Source organism: Vigna unguiculata, chromosome 5 (genome assembly GCF_004118075.2).
Source record: "Vigna unguiculata cultivar IT97K-499-35 chromosome 5, ASM411807v1, whole genome shotgun sequence".
NCBI lineage: Eukaryota > Viridiplantae > Streptophyta > Magnoliopsida > Fabales > Fabaceae > Vigna > Vigna unguiculata.
Window position 1 is genome coordinate 3230225 of NC_040283.1, and position 17530 is coordinate 3247754.

The 17530-nt window shown below is 29.6% G+C and overlaps 1 protein-coding gene across 1 annotated transcript; it reads right to left on the reverse strand.

Moving 5' to 3' along the window:
• Window positions 1-5805: 5805 nt before the first annotated feature.
• On the reverse strand, window positions 5806-8670 carry LOC114183458 (transcription factor MYB16-like). Its single transcript, XM_028070481.1, has 3 exons — window positions 8401-8670; window positions 8174-8303; window positions 5806-7116 (listed from the first exon to the last, which is right to left on the reverse strand). The coding sequence occupies exons 1-3, from the start codon at window positions 8531-8533 to the stop codon at window positions 6219-6221; spliced, it is 1161 nt and encodes a 386-aa protein (XP_027926282.1). The 5' UTR covers window positions 8534-8670; the 3' UTR covers window positions 5806-6218.
• Window positions 8671-17530: the final 8860 nt, after the last annotated feature.

A 17530-nucleotide genomic window follows, 5' to 3' on the forward strand; every position in this document is an offset into this window, starting at 1 on the left:
ATTAATATATTTAAATTAAAAGGTAAAATCTTGAAAAAGTTACGCAGACAACTTTAATAAATTAGTTTATATATGAAATAATTTTAATTTATACAAATTTTTTTTCTTATACATTCTTGGGGGAAGAAAAATATCTTAAGTGAAGTCAAGCCCCTAGTCGCTGACCCGATTTAATGTGCATGACAAGAACAAGTTCCATTTTACTTTTAAATTCATTAAGTAAGGATTTTTAACTAATAAGAGAATAGTGGATATGTTAAATATTAAAGTTCAAAAGATGTTAACTAAATACTTATGGATATATATTAAATTAACTCAAAGATATTGAAAACCCAAACAAATAATATTTTTGAATATTTAGTTATTTGTTTTTAAAATTTCATTATCTTGTTATATCTAAGATTTTCAAGTCTTTTTATTATAAATATTGTTTGCATTTTCTTTTTTATTATAAATGTGAGTATCATAAGATTTCATAAAATCAATAAACTGATAAGGTTATTCTCTTAGTTATTATATATTGATTTTAATTATTATATGTTTAATTAAATAATTAATTTCGTATATAATGATACCTAATATAAACTTATTTTGAAATACTTAACTCACCCTTATATTCTTTTGCTATTTGTTATCGTACTCTGACATGAGAGTAAATGATTCTTTAGAACCAGAGTTCGAGGAACCCGTAAACTTGTTCGATGTTTTATTTTATATACATTTGGTTTTGATTGTTTATGTTCAAATTGTGTGTGATAAACATGCGTTGAATGCCACTGAAGAGTAATTTATATGTTTTATTTAAAATTAAATCTCCAAAGATTTTGATGTTACCCTACACGTTATATTATTTTCTAAAAACACGTGAGGCATTCATGAGAGAAAAACATAACATATACATGTTAACTGTTTTATTCTAAAATAAAAGATCTTCATGATTTTGTAAGCTTTTTTTAAGTGATTGTTTCCCGTAGCAAGGGTAAAATGTTTATTTCAAGAAATTCAAGCTCTTTATGTCTCTGTTTGATGTGCCCACTTCGTAAATCGATCGACATGTTAAAAGATGTTTCAATATAAAATATCGATTAAAATAATAAATATTTAACTAATATGTGAAAAAAGTTTTAATAATTATACTTTTAACATATGTTTATAATTTTTTTCATAGATTTATGATATGTCTAATTACAGTCCAATCATTTTTAATCTTTAATATTGACTTCTTAATTAGCTTATTCAGTCATATTATAGATTAAGTGGCTTAACACATAATCTATATAAAGGACCATGATGAAATATTGTGGACAGTCCAATTAAAAGCATTGGGAAAGGCCACTCAACATGTCTGAGTGGTGCTGGACAGTTGAAGTGAGTAAAATATTGTTGAGCACTTGATAATATCTTTAAAAATCTTCTTTGAAATAGTCTTACGTGATCGGTCGATCAATCCAACTGACTGACTCATATAATACAATAATATTTTTAATATGAAGCATAATGTGTTTCCTTAGTAAATATTTTCACAATAAACACCATAATATAAAAATCACAAAATGAAATAAGTTAACTTAATCAAATTATAAAACATAGTTTATGCTTATCAAATATTTGAAAATCACATGTATCATAGTCTCCACAAATGTCTAAATAAATACATACACGTAGTCTCTATAAAGATTTAGAAATCATATATTTATCGTTAGTTTTTACAAACATGTAAAAATCAAATACAAATAATATATATATATATATATATATATATATATATATATATATATATATATATATATATATATATATATATATATATATATAATACGTGCATAAATAAATGTTGAAGAAATCCCATGTACATCTCAAATATCCATAAAGATATAAAAACTATAAAAGTTTAAATAAACACATAAACATATCTCTAATATCCATACAACATTAGTGTGAATGTAATGATAATGAATGTATTTTTTTATACGTAACCTTATTTAGGATTAATAATTTGAAAAAACTTTTGTAGGTAAGAGTTTTTATTAATACTTTTTTTTTCTATATTTTTTAATTATACGTACAGTAAAAGTTATAATATTTGTGTGTTAAGGTGAAATATAAAATCAATATTAGTTTTGTATGTTCTCTTTATTCTTGTTTTTATCTTTTTATCGTAATCATTTGATTTTTGGTTGTGGATATGTGAAATCGTGTTTTCTAACCATAGGACTTTTTTATTTATTATTTTTTGTTGAAAAAAAAGGAACACATCAAATTCTTCCTTTTTTTAAAAAAATTTGCAATCACTTTAATTTTCAGGACTAAATAGTGTTTTTATTTTTTTTTATGTATAGCAATGGTACTAAGCTAAAATTTATAACTTGATGCGTAGTATTTTAATTTTCCACTAAACTGACGCTAATGAATTAAAAAAGTTGAATGAATAATTATATTTGAAGTCACTTTTTCGGATTGTTATTTTCAAAACAAAAATAGCAAGATATATAATTGAACAGGTCATCAGTAATTATATAAAACTTGTTTTTAAGAGTATCATTTGAAAATTGTTATTACTGTTTTAAGAGTTTAATAGACATGTATTTAAAGTAATTATCTAACAATTATAATTTCTTATTGGCATGATTTTTATAAACTTCAAAACTTCACATTAATAATAGTTTGTGATTGAATCATATAGTAAAAATCTTAATATTATAATTGAATAAATTATTTAATATTTTTAAAACACAAACTTTACTCTATTTTTATTTTATGTATTTTTTATAAAATACCATATTAATAAATTATTTTTAATACAAAAAATAATCAAATTATTTTTCTTAATATATACCATATAAAAACTGATAGATTAACAAATACGAAAACAACTTCTAGTGCAATTTTCCCTACATCCAATCTGAGCCGCTGATTTCTACACCAAAATAAGAAAACCAGGTGTCGCGTCGTCATTATATGATAAGTGAACTCCCATCATCACAACCTTATTAACCGTTGATCTTCTTCGCGGACCCAAATGCATCCTGGGCGGGCTCCATGCGATGCCCTAATTTAATTTCCCTCGCTCCTATAAATTGAAACCCTCTTTCTTGACTCCATGTCGTTATGCCGCACGAACTTGTTTATTTGGTTCATAGCCGCTCCTAGTTGCGGTAAAAACCTACTTCTTGGTGCTTCACTTCTGAAGTACTAAAATCATGCAGTTTCAGCTTTTGATTTGATACTATTTCTTATTCTTGGCGATAATGTCTGTTTTCAACAATCTATTATACTGTATGCATATGTTGTATTGGGACTTTTTTTCTCCTTTTCTTTTCGTTGATTTTGTATGTTTTTTGTTTATTTTTATGTGATTTCAGTGTTAGCGAATTTGTGAAATTTTGTGGTTCTGTTTTCTATGATCTTCACTGCACTGGTACTAAGGCTCTGTGATGGCTTAATATCACCAGTTGCCTAATTGATGTGCAACAAAGAATTTCGGGCACCGCTTTGCAGAACTGACTTCAAATGTTTGTGCTGCCTGTATCACCCGTACATAAGCACCATGTTTGGATTTTAATTCTCAAAGGTGTTATAGGTTTATTGAAGTTAGACCAAATATGTTCTGTACTGCTTTTAATATTTCATCTGTTCATTAATGTGGCTTGTTCAGTGCCTGTGTTGCATGCTAGTTCTAAAGGGGGTCTCAATTGAATTAATGTGGTGCTTGTTGAGCCTTATTGTTTGTTAATTGAGTGTATTTTTTCTTACTCATTAATGGGAAACAATGTGTTCTGTTTTAAAGGTTAATACAAAATTGATCTCTAGCTTATGTTTGTGTTTGTCTGGGTTCTTACTCAAAGGGTTTTTTTCAGTTGAATGGACATGGAAATCCGCAAGATGGGTGGTATAGGATGTGTTTTATGTCAATTTTGCACTCTTGCGATGTCCCATTGCCATTTATCTATGGAATCCCAATCTGAAAGTGCTTGAAAAGTATTTGGAATTTTGAGATTATGTTTTGGCAGTGTGAATGATGATGTGTTTTTTCATTGCCACAAGTTTCCTTAAGCATCTGCTATGTTATCTGTCCATAACAGCATAACTTTGTCAATCCAACTTGGTGTTTGGTTTAACAGGTCTGAATTTTGTTTATTTCATTATGACCTCTTCATGTTTTTTACTGCTTCTAGGAACCTTACATCCAAGAAATGCTTAATCCTGTGTAGTTTGGTTTGATTAAATCTGTATTCCCTTGTAGGTTGTTGGATGCTTAATCCTATTGGAAAACAATCTTTCTCTTCTATTTGAAAAAAATTTCCTGAAAGCTTCTTGATGGGGTGGATGAGAAATTTGATGGGGTATATCAAGCAATAGCCTCATTCATTTAGAGTAGAAGACCTTCTTATAACGTAGGGAAAAGCCCAAATCACACTATCGAACCGGTATAGTGGATAACCGAAACAACTGGATAACCCTAACTTTTCATAATGATATAGATATTGTTTTAAAAGAAATTAAAATTATTCAATCACTTAAATTATTATTATACCTGTCGTTGAAAAATTGATTGTGAAATAATATAGAAATTAGTAACAGTTATTTCTAATTTTAAAATATCTGGAGCAAAGGTTTTTTCTACTTACACTAAAAAAGTAAAATTTATTCATTTTACAAGATTGAAAACGTATTTTATTTTATTTTTTAATTTCTAACAGCTCGATAGTGAAAATATTATTCACAAAAGTAACTTAGAAATAAAATTCTATTACCATCACACTTTTCAATAACTTTGGCTTTTCTTTCCGACATTACCATTTTATCAACTGACTACTTGTTAAGGATTTCAATTAAGACATTTCATAATTTCAACTTTTAAGTTAATTGTAAATATTTGTTCCCCACACATTATATACACTAGATGAGTTAAATCTTATCAATGTTGCTATTTTTTGAAGTTTGCTTAATCATTCTTTCAATTAGGATTAGGTGATATCATAAAAAAAAATTGTAATTTTTTTTATACTTTTTTTCGATGGAATTTCTATATTTTACTTTGATGAATATCTTATCTATCCATCTTCGACACATACGTTGAAGATTTGACTGAAAAAAACAAGTAAAACACATGAAAAATAATAAGTAAAAAAATTATAACCTAATTCAACTTGATAAAGAAAGGAACGAAAATACCTATTGTTATTTTTATACTATTCTCTTAATTTTCGTTCTATTATTTATTTTGCATTAACTTTTTACTTCTTGTCAATAGTAAAATAATAATTTGTTTCTCATGTTCAGAAGTGTGCTCTTAAAACCATCCACTTGAAGTATATATTTATTTATGTGATTTCTCAAAAAAAAATTGTTAAAAGTAGTGAAAAAATTACTCACGTTAGTTGTGAGATGATGTAGACGATTATAACTAAGACAAAAGTGCAGGACCCAATTTAAAATTTGTTTTCTTCTGGAGCACAGTTCAGATAAAAATAAGTTCTCAAAATTTAAATCAACCAAAATAATTGAAGCTAGTATTGTGGTTTTTGCCTTGATATAGCACATGACAGCAAAGCAAATGAGTAGAGAGGAACCCTAGTAAATACAATGAATCAAAATTTTTGAATAGTTAGATTGCGACATAAAACCAACACCGATAAAGTCTATACTAAATACTTCTATTATTGGATATTTCTCGTATACAATTTCAAGCAAACCAAGGAGAGTAAAAGTCATTAATTCAACCACACTAATCTAGCTTCCATTATCATCAAACATATGTATCCTCAACCAGGAATTAAACAAAACGTAAAAAAACAAGTCAAATATTTCAAAACAATTTAATAATATGAACATTTAATGATGTAGGGAAGCGCCACACAATTTTCTATGTGAAAGCATTGACAAAAAAATACAACCATACTGTTGGAAACCAACACTTCTTGTGTTTATATGTTCCCTTCTAATGCCAACACAGAAGAAAATCAATGGCCCTTGGTTTGGTTTGATGGACGCAGCAATTGAAGCACTTCCAACACTAGAATGGACCCTCCTTTTGGTCTCTATTGGTGTTGAAATTTTGTATTAATTTCTCTCTATGTAAATTTCAAACCAGACCCCACATATTCATAACATTTAACAGAGAGAAGAGAGAAGAGAGAAGGTACAAAAGTTTAACACACATGTTTGGTCAAAGTAAACCGAGGATTTATTTACCTTCCTGTTCCAATGCAACTCAATCAGAACATGGGTGAATCCGAAGGGGAAGAACAGTTCATCAAATTAAGAATGTTGTTCCAATAGATCTTGTTATCTTCGTATAACTCGTTATGGTTACCGTTGTTATGACCATCACTACCATTACCATGACAATTATTATTAGACTCTGCACCACCCTCCGGCGACAAGCTCCGGTGATCGGAGTTAGAATTGAGCAAAAGGTTGGTGAATCCCTCCTCAGAAACATGTCCATGTGCATGTGCATGTGCACTGGTAGTGCTGGAACCCCACGTGGTTGCCATGGTCACTGTCAACTCATGCAGACTAGACGTGAAGGGCATGGAATTTTCCATACCACCATCTTTGTATTCATGAAAACCTTTGTTCCATTCTCGCTCTCCTTCTTCCTTCACCGTCCCTCTCTCAGAAGAACCAACAAACTCAATCACACTAGTCATAATCGGTGGCGCGTTGTTCTCAGATAAGGTAGAAGTGGGGGACTCAAGGTCACTGACCCTGGTGGCAACCGTACTAGTACTACAACCATTGTTCCAAGCATGATCGAGAGAAGGTGTTGAGGAGGGTAACAGTGGAGCCGAAGAAGACGATGATGATGCAGAAGTGCCAATTAGAGAATGCTGCAATGAGGGTGATGATGAATGTGAGGTACGTAGTTTTGATTCTCTGACCAATCTTGCTTCTGCTTCGAGTCTGGCACTCTCCCACTGAGCCATGTGGCTTAGGTTGGATGCACTCTTGGAATGGCCTTCGGTGGTGGAGAGAATGGCATCGTTCTTGGGCTTGTGAGTCACCGGATCAATACCCATTTTGTCTAACCTTTTCTTCAGATGCGTGTTCCAGTAGTTCTTTATCTCATTATCTGTTCTCTTTGGCAAATGTGTTGCTATTGCCGACCACCTGAGACATGTTCATAGTACTAACATATTAGCATGTCATACAAATAAATGAAAGCCCTAGAATACTCCATAAACTTACATAATATATCAACATGTTGGACAGTGGAAACATTCTACTGGTATCTTTTTCTCTCTGTCTATACCTCAAATATTCTATGATAAAGAGCAAGCCAAATGATAAAGAGAGAAATAGAAATTAGATTAGATGGAGAGGCTATAGTGAGATTGGAGAATATTGTGTGCTCTATAGGATTTTAGGTTTAAATTAGCACCAGATTTCCATGAATAGTTTCTGTGAATATTAAATTTTATATATATAAACTATACTGAAATTATTTTAATATTTCATTAGTTGTATATTTTTTGTGTTTAATTAATATTATATAGTTGTATATGTACTGTGAGACTAAGAAAAGAAAAGGTGTGTGAGACGTTGAATTTAGAAATGACATTCATGGATCATTGATTTAGCTTGGTGAGGAAGAAAATCCGTTTGTTGCGTTTAAGGACCATATTGAATAAACTATTGGGTGTCAGGGAGTAAATTTATGAAGATGGCAGAGGGCACAATTAAAGTTATTACTTGTGTTGCAAATGTGGGATAGTATATGTGGTTATGGAGATTGAGATACCCTCGCATTTAAGACACTCTGAACAACAAGGAAGTTGGAAAAGCAAAGAAATTATAGCTCCTACCAAGTTATTATCTAATAGCATATATGGAGGATATAAGAATTCTCACTAAAAAATTAAAATACTGTATGGTGTGGGCACATACATCACTGTTTCTCGCAAAAAAAAAAAATCCTCTTGGGTTTTCATAAATCCAGTACTCATAGAAGAATCATACGACTAAAATAGTGAAAATCATCAATGAAAACGCCAGCACAAACACCTGAAACTCGTCACATGTTGAAGACAGAGAAAGAAAATTTAGGGGTTATGAGATACTGGTGTTAAGAATCTCTTGCTTGATTTCCTCAAACTCATTGACTCAAAAAAGTTTTAGGAACTCTGAGAGAGATTTAAATAAGTTTGATAGAGATAGAAAACAAAACCTGTTCCCTAAGAGTGCATGGAGTTGAATGATGGTTTGTTCTTCTTGCATACTGAACTTTCCCCTCTTAATATCAGGCCTTAGATAATTAGTCCATCTCAATCTGCAGCTCTTGCCACACCTCTCAAGTCCTGAACACAGTATCATCACCCCAGTACAGTGAACCCCAAACTTTATTGTAATTTCTAATTCATACACACACACACATCAACATATACACAAGATTACCAGCTTTTGCTGGCAAAGCACGCCAGCTTCCATGGCCGTGTTCTTCAATATACGCCAAGAGCTTCTGATCTTCCTCCGGCGTCCATGGCCCTTTCTTCAGCCCCACCTTGTCACAGCATGGTGATCGTCCCATTTTTGGAAGAAGTGAGAACAGTGGTTTATACAGAAGAAACAGTGGAAAAAGAGTGAAAGAGAGAGAGAGAGAGAGAGAGAGAGAGAGAGAAAGATAAGGAATTGGAATTGGAGATAATGAAGAAAGAAGAAAGGTCAGCGGCATAAATATATATGAGATAAGAAACTAAGTTGATGATGATGATGAGGAGTGTGCATGTATGTATATTACGATGACGACGAGAATACCCTTCACATCACCTACAATTGAATGCTGTAGGATGCATCATTTGTGAGTCTTTATGGAGAGAGTAATGAAAATTGAGTGGTTCCGTTGTCTTTTCATAGTGTATGGGGTAGAATTTTAAACCTATTGACAGCTTCGAGCTACTGAGTTATTATTGCCACACCCCCTTTTCTTTTAGAGACACGTTACTCAGAATTTAAGGCGTTGCTAAGGACGACTTTTAATTATTTACACGGGTGGAGACTTTGCGTATGTGGACCTTCTTTAAAATCTTCATCAATGACTTCCATATTATAAATTTATATATATATTCAAAATAAACTAAACACCTTTATCATTTTAATTTTCTGATTTCTTTGTTCCGTTTGTGTGAAACCTTCTCCGATATAAAACCCTTGATGGGGACCAACACCAACGACACCATACATCGTAAGCTCTTACCATGTTCTTCACTTTAAGAATGCTTTTTTTTCTATCTCCCTTTCAGTTAGCCCTGTCACATGCTTTTGTTCCAATACTTTTTTCACTCTAATCACAGATATTGTTCTTATAGCTCTGTTATCCTCTTCTAATCATCATCATCATCATCACAGAGAACAAGAACTTTCACTTATATGTAAGTATTTTTGGGATCCCAACCAAAAGATTACTACTATCTTTATAGAATGACCTTACTTTTTTTATGTTAAAACTGATAAAAAAATAAATAAAGCTAATTAATTTAAGCAAATGTTAACAGATGAGCACTGAAACTTGTCTTTAATGGAGTCGTGTTTTGTTAACATCAAATCTTTTTTTTCTTTTTGAAATTTAGAACAAATTAAAGTTGATTAAAACATTGTCGACTTGTCTGTACCAAAGATGCTAGATGGATGGAGTGATGAAAGCGATCATTTCTGCTAGCGACACCGGGGAGACTCCAACCTAGTCAGAGATCAAACAATGCTTCTTTCTGGTTTTGAGTTTTGCAATTACTTTAATCAGAAATTGTAGGACAAAATGGTGGGCTAGTCCTGTGTGTCAATAAACCATAACAGTTCTTATTTTATGTAATTCAAATAAAGACTCAATGTTAACAAAATAGGAAAAAATTCATATAAAATGTCATTAATATATATTTTTGGTTTTTCAAATTTTAGTGAAAATTAGAATTAATCTCTCTTAAAAATCTTGAACCAATCTAATTTCTCAATCCTGTAAATGCATGGATTTAGTCTTACTAACCAAATTTTATTAAATGTATTTGATATTTCAAACACATTTTATTATAGTATTTTAGTTTGTTTACACGGTTAAATAAATTTAAAAGAAATTTAATTTAAAGGACTGAATTCACGTATTTATAAAAATAAAAGACTAAATTAGTTCACGATTTTTAAAAAAAAATAATTTTAATTTTAACTAAAAATTGAAGGATTAAAAACATATTTAACCATTATAATAAGTTAATAAACTCGTATAAAAAGACTACCAATAAAATAATAAATTCATATAAAATACTTTGATACCATTTTTAATCCAGAATTTAAAAATAATAAATGTACGACTTTTTCTCCTAGTAGTGACTTTCTCTTCTTATATGACATTCTTTAGAAATGAGCTATATTTGCCTATTTATTTTTGTCTAATAAGACTACAATTTTTTTTCATAATAGCTGTGGTTAATCCAAATACACTACACGTTATTAATCCAGACATTCGTTTTCCTTCCGTTTTATTTTCCAATTAACATGGTTTTAGTTAGTATATAAGTACGTATGTAGATAACTCTCGTAGAAAAAAACTCAAACCACAACTTATCACCTTAATAGAAATTACTTAGTTCAATCTAAACTCGTTAATCCTCATCATTAGCTATTGCTAATTATGATATATATACATTGTCAAATCCCATTCCAAAAATTATTTGTGAAAAGTATCTTAAATAAAAAACAATAATTATAAAAGATTATGGAGAACGTTATAGGCATAAATTATTTATATATATATATATATATATATATATATATATATATATATATATATATATATATATATATATATATATATTAAGAGAGAGATAGATAGATATAGAGAGAAGATATCATATTCAGTGAGATTCATTTTTATACAAAAGCGCGAGGAGTATATCTATACCATTCACGGGATAATTAAAAATTAATGTTATACGACATATTTTAAAAATGTTTGTTTAAACCTTTTTGAAAAAAGTATAAGCAAAAGAAATTTGAGATTAGAGAGTAACTTATTTAAATAAATTGTGCAGAGACAGATGTCAAAAGCACGGGATGCCACTTATAATTAAAAAAATAATTTTAATGGTAAATAAACAAATAATTTCTATTTTTTAAAATTACTTATTGATAATCACTTAAAAAAACAATTATTTTAAAGTTAATATAATCTTCTTTAACTGTTGTTAAGAAAGTTATCACTTTATTCTTCATATATGGAAATAATGATAGTTGACAAATAATACATTATATTAGATAAGTTATTACAAAACTAACATAAAGAGCTGTAACATTTTCGTAAACAAGTAAATAATATATATTAGCTTGTGAAGTTCAAATTTTCTACCCTTTTTTTTTGTTATTTTCTGCTAAATCTTCAAAATACATTAATTTTAGTATTTTAAAAACTTTATAATATTTTTAAAACATCAAAATAAATATATTTATCGGTGTATCTTAAACACAACAAAGTAATGTCTGAATATTGATTGTATTAAGAATATGCATGGTATGTTTTTCCTTTTAGAAAGCTAATTGTGTGTTCCTTGGTTTGCACTTTTTTTGTCTTTCAACCTAATTGTCGTTTTTGTCTTCCTCTAATTGCATGTTTGTGCCATCACTTGTGCCAAATCTCATGTCATCATCACACATCTGTGGTGGGATAGACAGTCGCAACGGTGGATCTCTAAAAACATCAAAGGGATCATGACTTTCCAAAATGGATAGAGACACACATTAAATTCTATTTCTCTAAAATTCTATTTCAAATTGTATTTACCATTTTATAATTTGTTTCAAGTTTTTATCTTTTCTAAAAATTTTAATTGTTTTTTATCGCATGTAACTACATGTGACAAAATGTATAAATTTGCTCTCTTATTGATAAGTAAAAAATAAAGCGGAATAGGTTGATCCGTCAAAGAAAACGGACTTGAAATCATAACTTATTTCATTGACTCACAATAAAACAAAAAATTTATTTAAAAAAAAAAACAGTACAATAGGTCTAGGTTCTTACCAAAACCGAAGCAAAAAGGTGGTATGTGGCTTCGGTTCTTACCATAATCAAGGTCAAAGGCTTTGCGAATTTTGTAATTAATTAAAAATGTTGTGAACTTATGACTTCGGTTCTCGTAGACCCAAGACAAAAAAGAATGTTTATGGCTCTGGTCCCTCTACAACTGAGGCATAAAATAGCATCTATGGCTCTAGTTCATTTACAACTGGGGCGTAGAAGCACTTCTATGGGGCAATAACTGAGGCCAAAAGGCACTCTTTTTGGTCTTATCCCAATATACCGCGGTTATAAAATCGAGACAGAATAACGAAAACAATCGGGACAAAAAGGACTTATTGTACCGGTGAAATTACATTGTTTCATATCTATCTATAAAATCCTTCAACTTTCATATCTTTAATTACACCACTTAGTGTCTTGTTCCAATTTTGTATTTTTTTTTTTTGTATTTCTCTCTACATATCAACATATAAATAATAAGACACTGCTTAGTGTCTTTAATTTAAGGCATGATGTGGGATGAATACACCATTCAACAAATGAAAATCCTGCCTTTGAATATTTGTTAGTTATCCAACTTCACACTTTTACTTGAACTAAATATATATCTCTATTGCATCTAACCTAGCATTTTTGTAGATGATTATTTTTCCTTAGCTCTTTACTATTACTAATTGAAGATCTCATGTTATTAAATGGTGAAGGCATGCAGCTTCTAATAATCTATTTTGTTATTGCAATAATTTATGTTCATTATTGGCCAATATCATATAAAGATGGTCCCAATCAACAAGTATCTTTTTATTAAATGACCAACATTTCATACATAGCATAAGGATTATAGCACGAGATCGGGTACTAGCTAACCTATACAATTATTTATTATTTTTTTTAGAATACTTCTACCTGAAAAAAAAATACATCTAATTCATTAAAAAATATAAGAGTATTTGTCTTTTTTTTCATCTAATGAGCAATAGAATATACAAAAGATGTTTTAATATTAAATTGGATGATGGTAAACTTAGTCAATTAAATAATTGACAAGAGTTTGAATCCTAGACACTTTCGTGTAAAATAATTTACCTCTAAATATTTTTAAATAAATTTATATTAAAAATTATTATGAATTTTATATCTCAATTATATTAACTAACACATTAAAGTTCATCAGTTATTTATTGTTACATAAACAATTATTAAATATACAAAATATGGAAATATCACACAAATACTACTAAAAAATTCATATTCTTTGTCAATTTTGTTTTGAATTTTTTTTCATAGGAAATATTTACAAATTTTGTTGTAAAAAAATTTACAAGAAATTGGTACCAATTTTCTTGCAAAATATTTTGTATAAAACACTTTTCGAAACAAATTTTGTATGAAATACTTGCAAATTTTATAATTTTGTAGGAAATGATTACTCACGAAAGAATTACCTGCCAATTAAAATTCTTAGAAAAATGGTAGAAAAATATTTTTTCTTGCAAATTTTTTTAACAAACTTGTAAGAAAAATCACATGTAATATGAGAATTTCTAGTAGTGAAAACCCATATAAACATACATTTCATGAAATATAGACAAATTAAAAATTATAAATAAATATTATTTTTTTGTAAATAAACAAGCATATATATTAAAAGTTAATAATTTTTAATGAGAGATTGAAAATAGTGCTTACAATCATAACTTACCATAAAAAATGATTTTGCAATTTACATAATGGAGCTACAATAAATATTAGGGGTGGATACAAAAAGGTTCATCTTGATCTAATTTCCTTGAAATTGATTGTGATATTATTACTTGGAAAAAGCACATGACCTAGCTAAACCAAAAGGGCATAACAAGAGCCATGTTTGTTCTCACAAGTGTTGAACAAAAAAAAAGGGGGCAACATTGAGGTTCATTGAAGAGGGAGGGGGGGCAGTTTAGTAATTTGGGAGGTGTAGGGGCAATTTATGGGGGTGGGACTTTAGGGTTGGGGCAGGGGTTATTGAATGGTGTGGTGGTGAAAAGACCAAAAAGGGGCCCCGTGATGAAAAAAGGGGGCGAAAATAGAAAACTTAAATGAGGGTGTGTGGTGTGTGAGGGAAGGTTTGAAGGGACAATGGGGACACACCCTTAAATTTTCCTTCATCACTGCCAGCTCCAGCATTGTCATATGGTCCAATCTACTTTTAATGATCTTATTTAATGATCACTGTGCCCATGCATGACACGTGTCGCCATCGTATCCCTCCACTGTGGTAAATATCTATATGTAAATAAAAACTATTTATATATCTTAATTATCACATCATCTAAAACTTAAAACCTAACGTTAACATAAAGACTCATTTATGTAATTAATGCAAAATTTAATGATGCAGTGCCAGCAATTGATTGTAAAATTATTTTCGTGGTTGTTGCATTAATTAAACATGTGTAATAATAGTACAGTTTTATTTGTACATACTATTTGTTGTACAAGGTTTAAGCTTAAATATCATTAACACAATTTAATTATTGTATTTTTATAAATTTATTATGGTTAATGAGTGATTTCAATGTCTAACTAAGACCTATTTCAACTATAATAATAGAAATTATAAATTGTACTGTAATTGGAGTGAAAAAATAAACATAATTTGAAGAGTACTTGGTTTAATATAAATAAAATATATTATATGTATTTTAAGAAAATGAAATTGACGACTCAACCAATTGAATCTGGACACCTCAATTCTTAAATACATATAAATTTGGCCATTATATATGCAGCAGTTGTGATTTTATTTTTATTTTTTTATAAATAAGAGAGGAGATATATTTACGTTGTTGAGGAGAATATTGTTTTTAAATTTATTTCACTTGATATTTTGTTCTAGATATTGGATTTTATTCACCCAACTGTTGCAGTGGTTGATATGAGAGGTTTTTTCAAAATTATTTACTATTTCAATTAATCAATTTTATTTTAAACGTACGATAAATATACTTTTTGAAATAAAAAATGTTGAATAAATGGATCATGAAAGATACATGATACATGAAAGATATATGAAAATTAAATTTATATAAAGTTTAACATACGTAAATATAAAAAAAAATTATAAATATTAAGATGATATCTCATGGTATAACGATTAAATTTATTAATTTTTTATTCTGTATAAAAACTATTAAATAAACGTTATAGAATTTACTTATGGAGGAGGAAGTTAATCCTTTCCATTAAAAATATATTATATCATATATATATATTTTTAAATAATTGTATCTCTATATACATATTAGAAAAATGTATTAATTTAAGTATTATTTATTTTTATCTCTACGAATCAAATCTTTTACAGATAAAATATATATATATATATATATATATATATATATATATATATATATATATATAAAAGTCCATATTTATATAAATTTTCTTAAATATTTAATTTATATACATAATATTTTTTTTTCTTGTCTTTTACTAAAAGAAAACAATTGAAGTATAAAATTCAATAGATTAACACATCGAATATATTATGGAGAAGGGTGCAGTTTTTTTGGAAAATGTTACCTAGAACCAGTTAAAACACAAAAATGTGGAGACAAATTCTGTGACATTGTCCAGGAATGTCTTCTTTTAATATTCTCCTTGGACCAAGATGCACTAATTATATTAAAGAGGCGGATAACTATCATCACCTTTTACCTTCCGTTGCTCCTCCACTTATACTAGTAAATATATTTCTATCCTCAATGTAAAACTAAGGGGTAGCGGGGCTTAACAGAGAAATAAAACTACCGGCTAATTTTCATTCCAAAAATTTTAGCTTATAGATTTACGGAGACTGTGCTAATAAGATTATCATACTTAATCAAAATAGTTTTTTTTAAAGAAATAAGTGTTAAATATTGTATTTGTATTACTTCTAAAGTTACTAATAATGTAACTATTAAGATTTTTATACTATCAATTGAGATTTCTTAACTTAAGTGTTGAACTGTTTTAGTTTTCATGAAGGTTTTTTAATGTGCATTCTTCGTATTTTGCAATATGCTCATCTTTTTATTTGGGTTAATGATGGTTTGGTTGATTACTTCACTTGTGGTCTAATATTTCCTCTGTTTTTTGTTTTGATGAGGAGTTTTGAATAGGGGCATTCTAGAATTTATTTCTAAGAAGTTTATGTTTCTTATGATTGGTCATGAGAGATACAATTTCCTTGTCATACTTTCTATGTTGATGATATATTTAATTTTTGTATACGAGATACTAGAACCATGCAATATCTGAAATATTTCTTACATGAGTACTACACTTTCTCTAGTTAATGGGTGAGTCCTGCAAAAAGTTGTTTTTACACTACTAATGTTTATGTTTCTTTTGTGAGACATCTCAAGTGTCTTCTCTCTTATAATCAAGGATCTCTTCATTTTTCGTATTTAAGCGTGTCAATTTTTGTGGGGGCTCCTAAGGCACGATTTTTTCAGCCTTGGTTGATAAGATTCGTAGTAAGTTTGTTTTTTGGAAAGAGATATTACTTAATATAATGGGAATAATTTAACTAGTAAATTCGATAATTGTTGGCTTATTGCTTTATAGCTTCCAGGTTTACAAATGGCTTAATATTAAGCTTTTTTTCTTGAGGTGGAACAATGGAATCAAAATTTTGTTTTTGGACTAGTGATACACAAAAACAATGATTGGTCACAGACACTAGTGCATTTTGTTAGGAATAAGTCAAAACTGAACCTTAGTTAGTTAAAACAGTTAGTACTGTCATATGATAGTTGCTTTCATTTTTTTTTGCTTTTGTACTGTGTATAAATACGTTCATTCATTTCACATAATATACAGACTTCCATTCATTCTTCTATATGTGTGCATAGTACTATTATATGATATCAAGAGCAAGGTTGGTTCAGAGGGGGGGGGGTCTTCTAGTACGTGCGTTGAGAAGTGGTTCTTTTGTCTGTGATTCTGTCAGACTGTGTGTGGCGTGTCTTGACGATTCAGGGTGCTCTTTGTGAAGCACGTGTGAGGTTCAAGAAACCTATAGCGATTCTTCAAGAAACGTTCAAGAATCATGGCTGGACTTGGTGGATTCATTCCTAGAGGGTTGCCCATGTTCGATGGAAGCTGTTTTGATGATTGGAAGATAAAAATGCGCACGGTGTTTGGATTCCAAGATGTGGCCGAGGTGATCGAAGTTGGCGTCGTCGATCCCGGTAGCAAGGCATCATACGAAGAGAAGAGGAATTACAAACACATGCAGAAGATGGATAGCAAAGCCAGGTATTTGCTATCAATGTGTGAATTCTGAGATCTTTAACAAAATTTCAATGGCTGAAACGGCTAAAGAAATATGGGAGATTCTCATCAAGACTTACGGAGATAGTGACAAGCACAAGCGAGTGAAGTTGCAGGCCCTACGTAGAAGCTTTGAGTTCTTGATAATGGAGGACAACGAATCTGTGGCGAGTTACTTCAACAAAGTTCAGAGTGTGGTTAACGCCATGAAAAGCTGTA

Coding starts and splice junctions, on each gene's coding strand:
- LOC114183458 (XM_028070481.1), bottom strand. CDS start 8,533: ATGGGACGATCACCATGCTGTGACAAGGTGGGGCTGAAGAAAGGGCCA. Junction 8,304..8,400: donor TGCTTTGCCAGCAAAAGCTG/GTAATCTTGTGT, acceptor TACTGTGTTCAG/GACTTGAGAGGTGTGGCAAG. Junction 7,117..8,173: donor CATGCACTCTTAGGGAACAG/GTTTTGTTTTCT, acceptor AACATGTCTCAG/GTGGTCGGCAATAGCAACAC.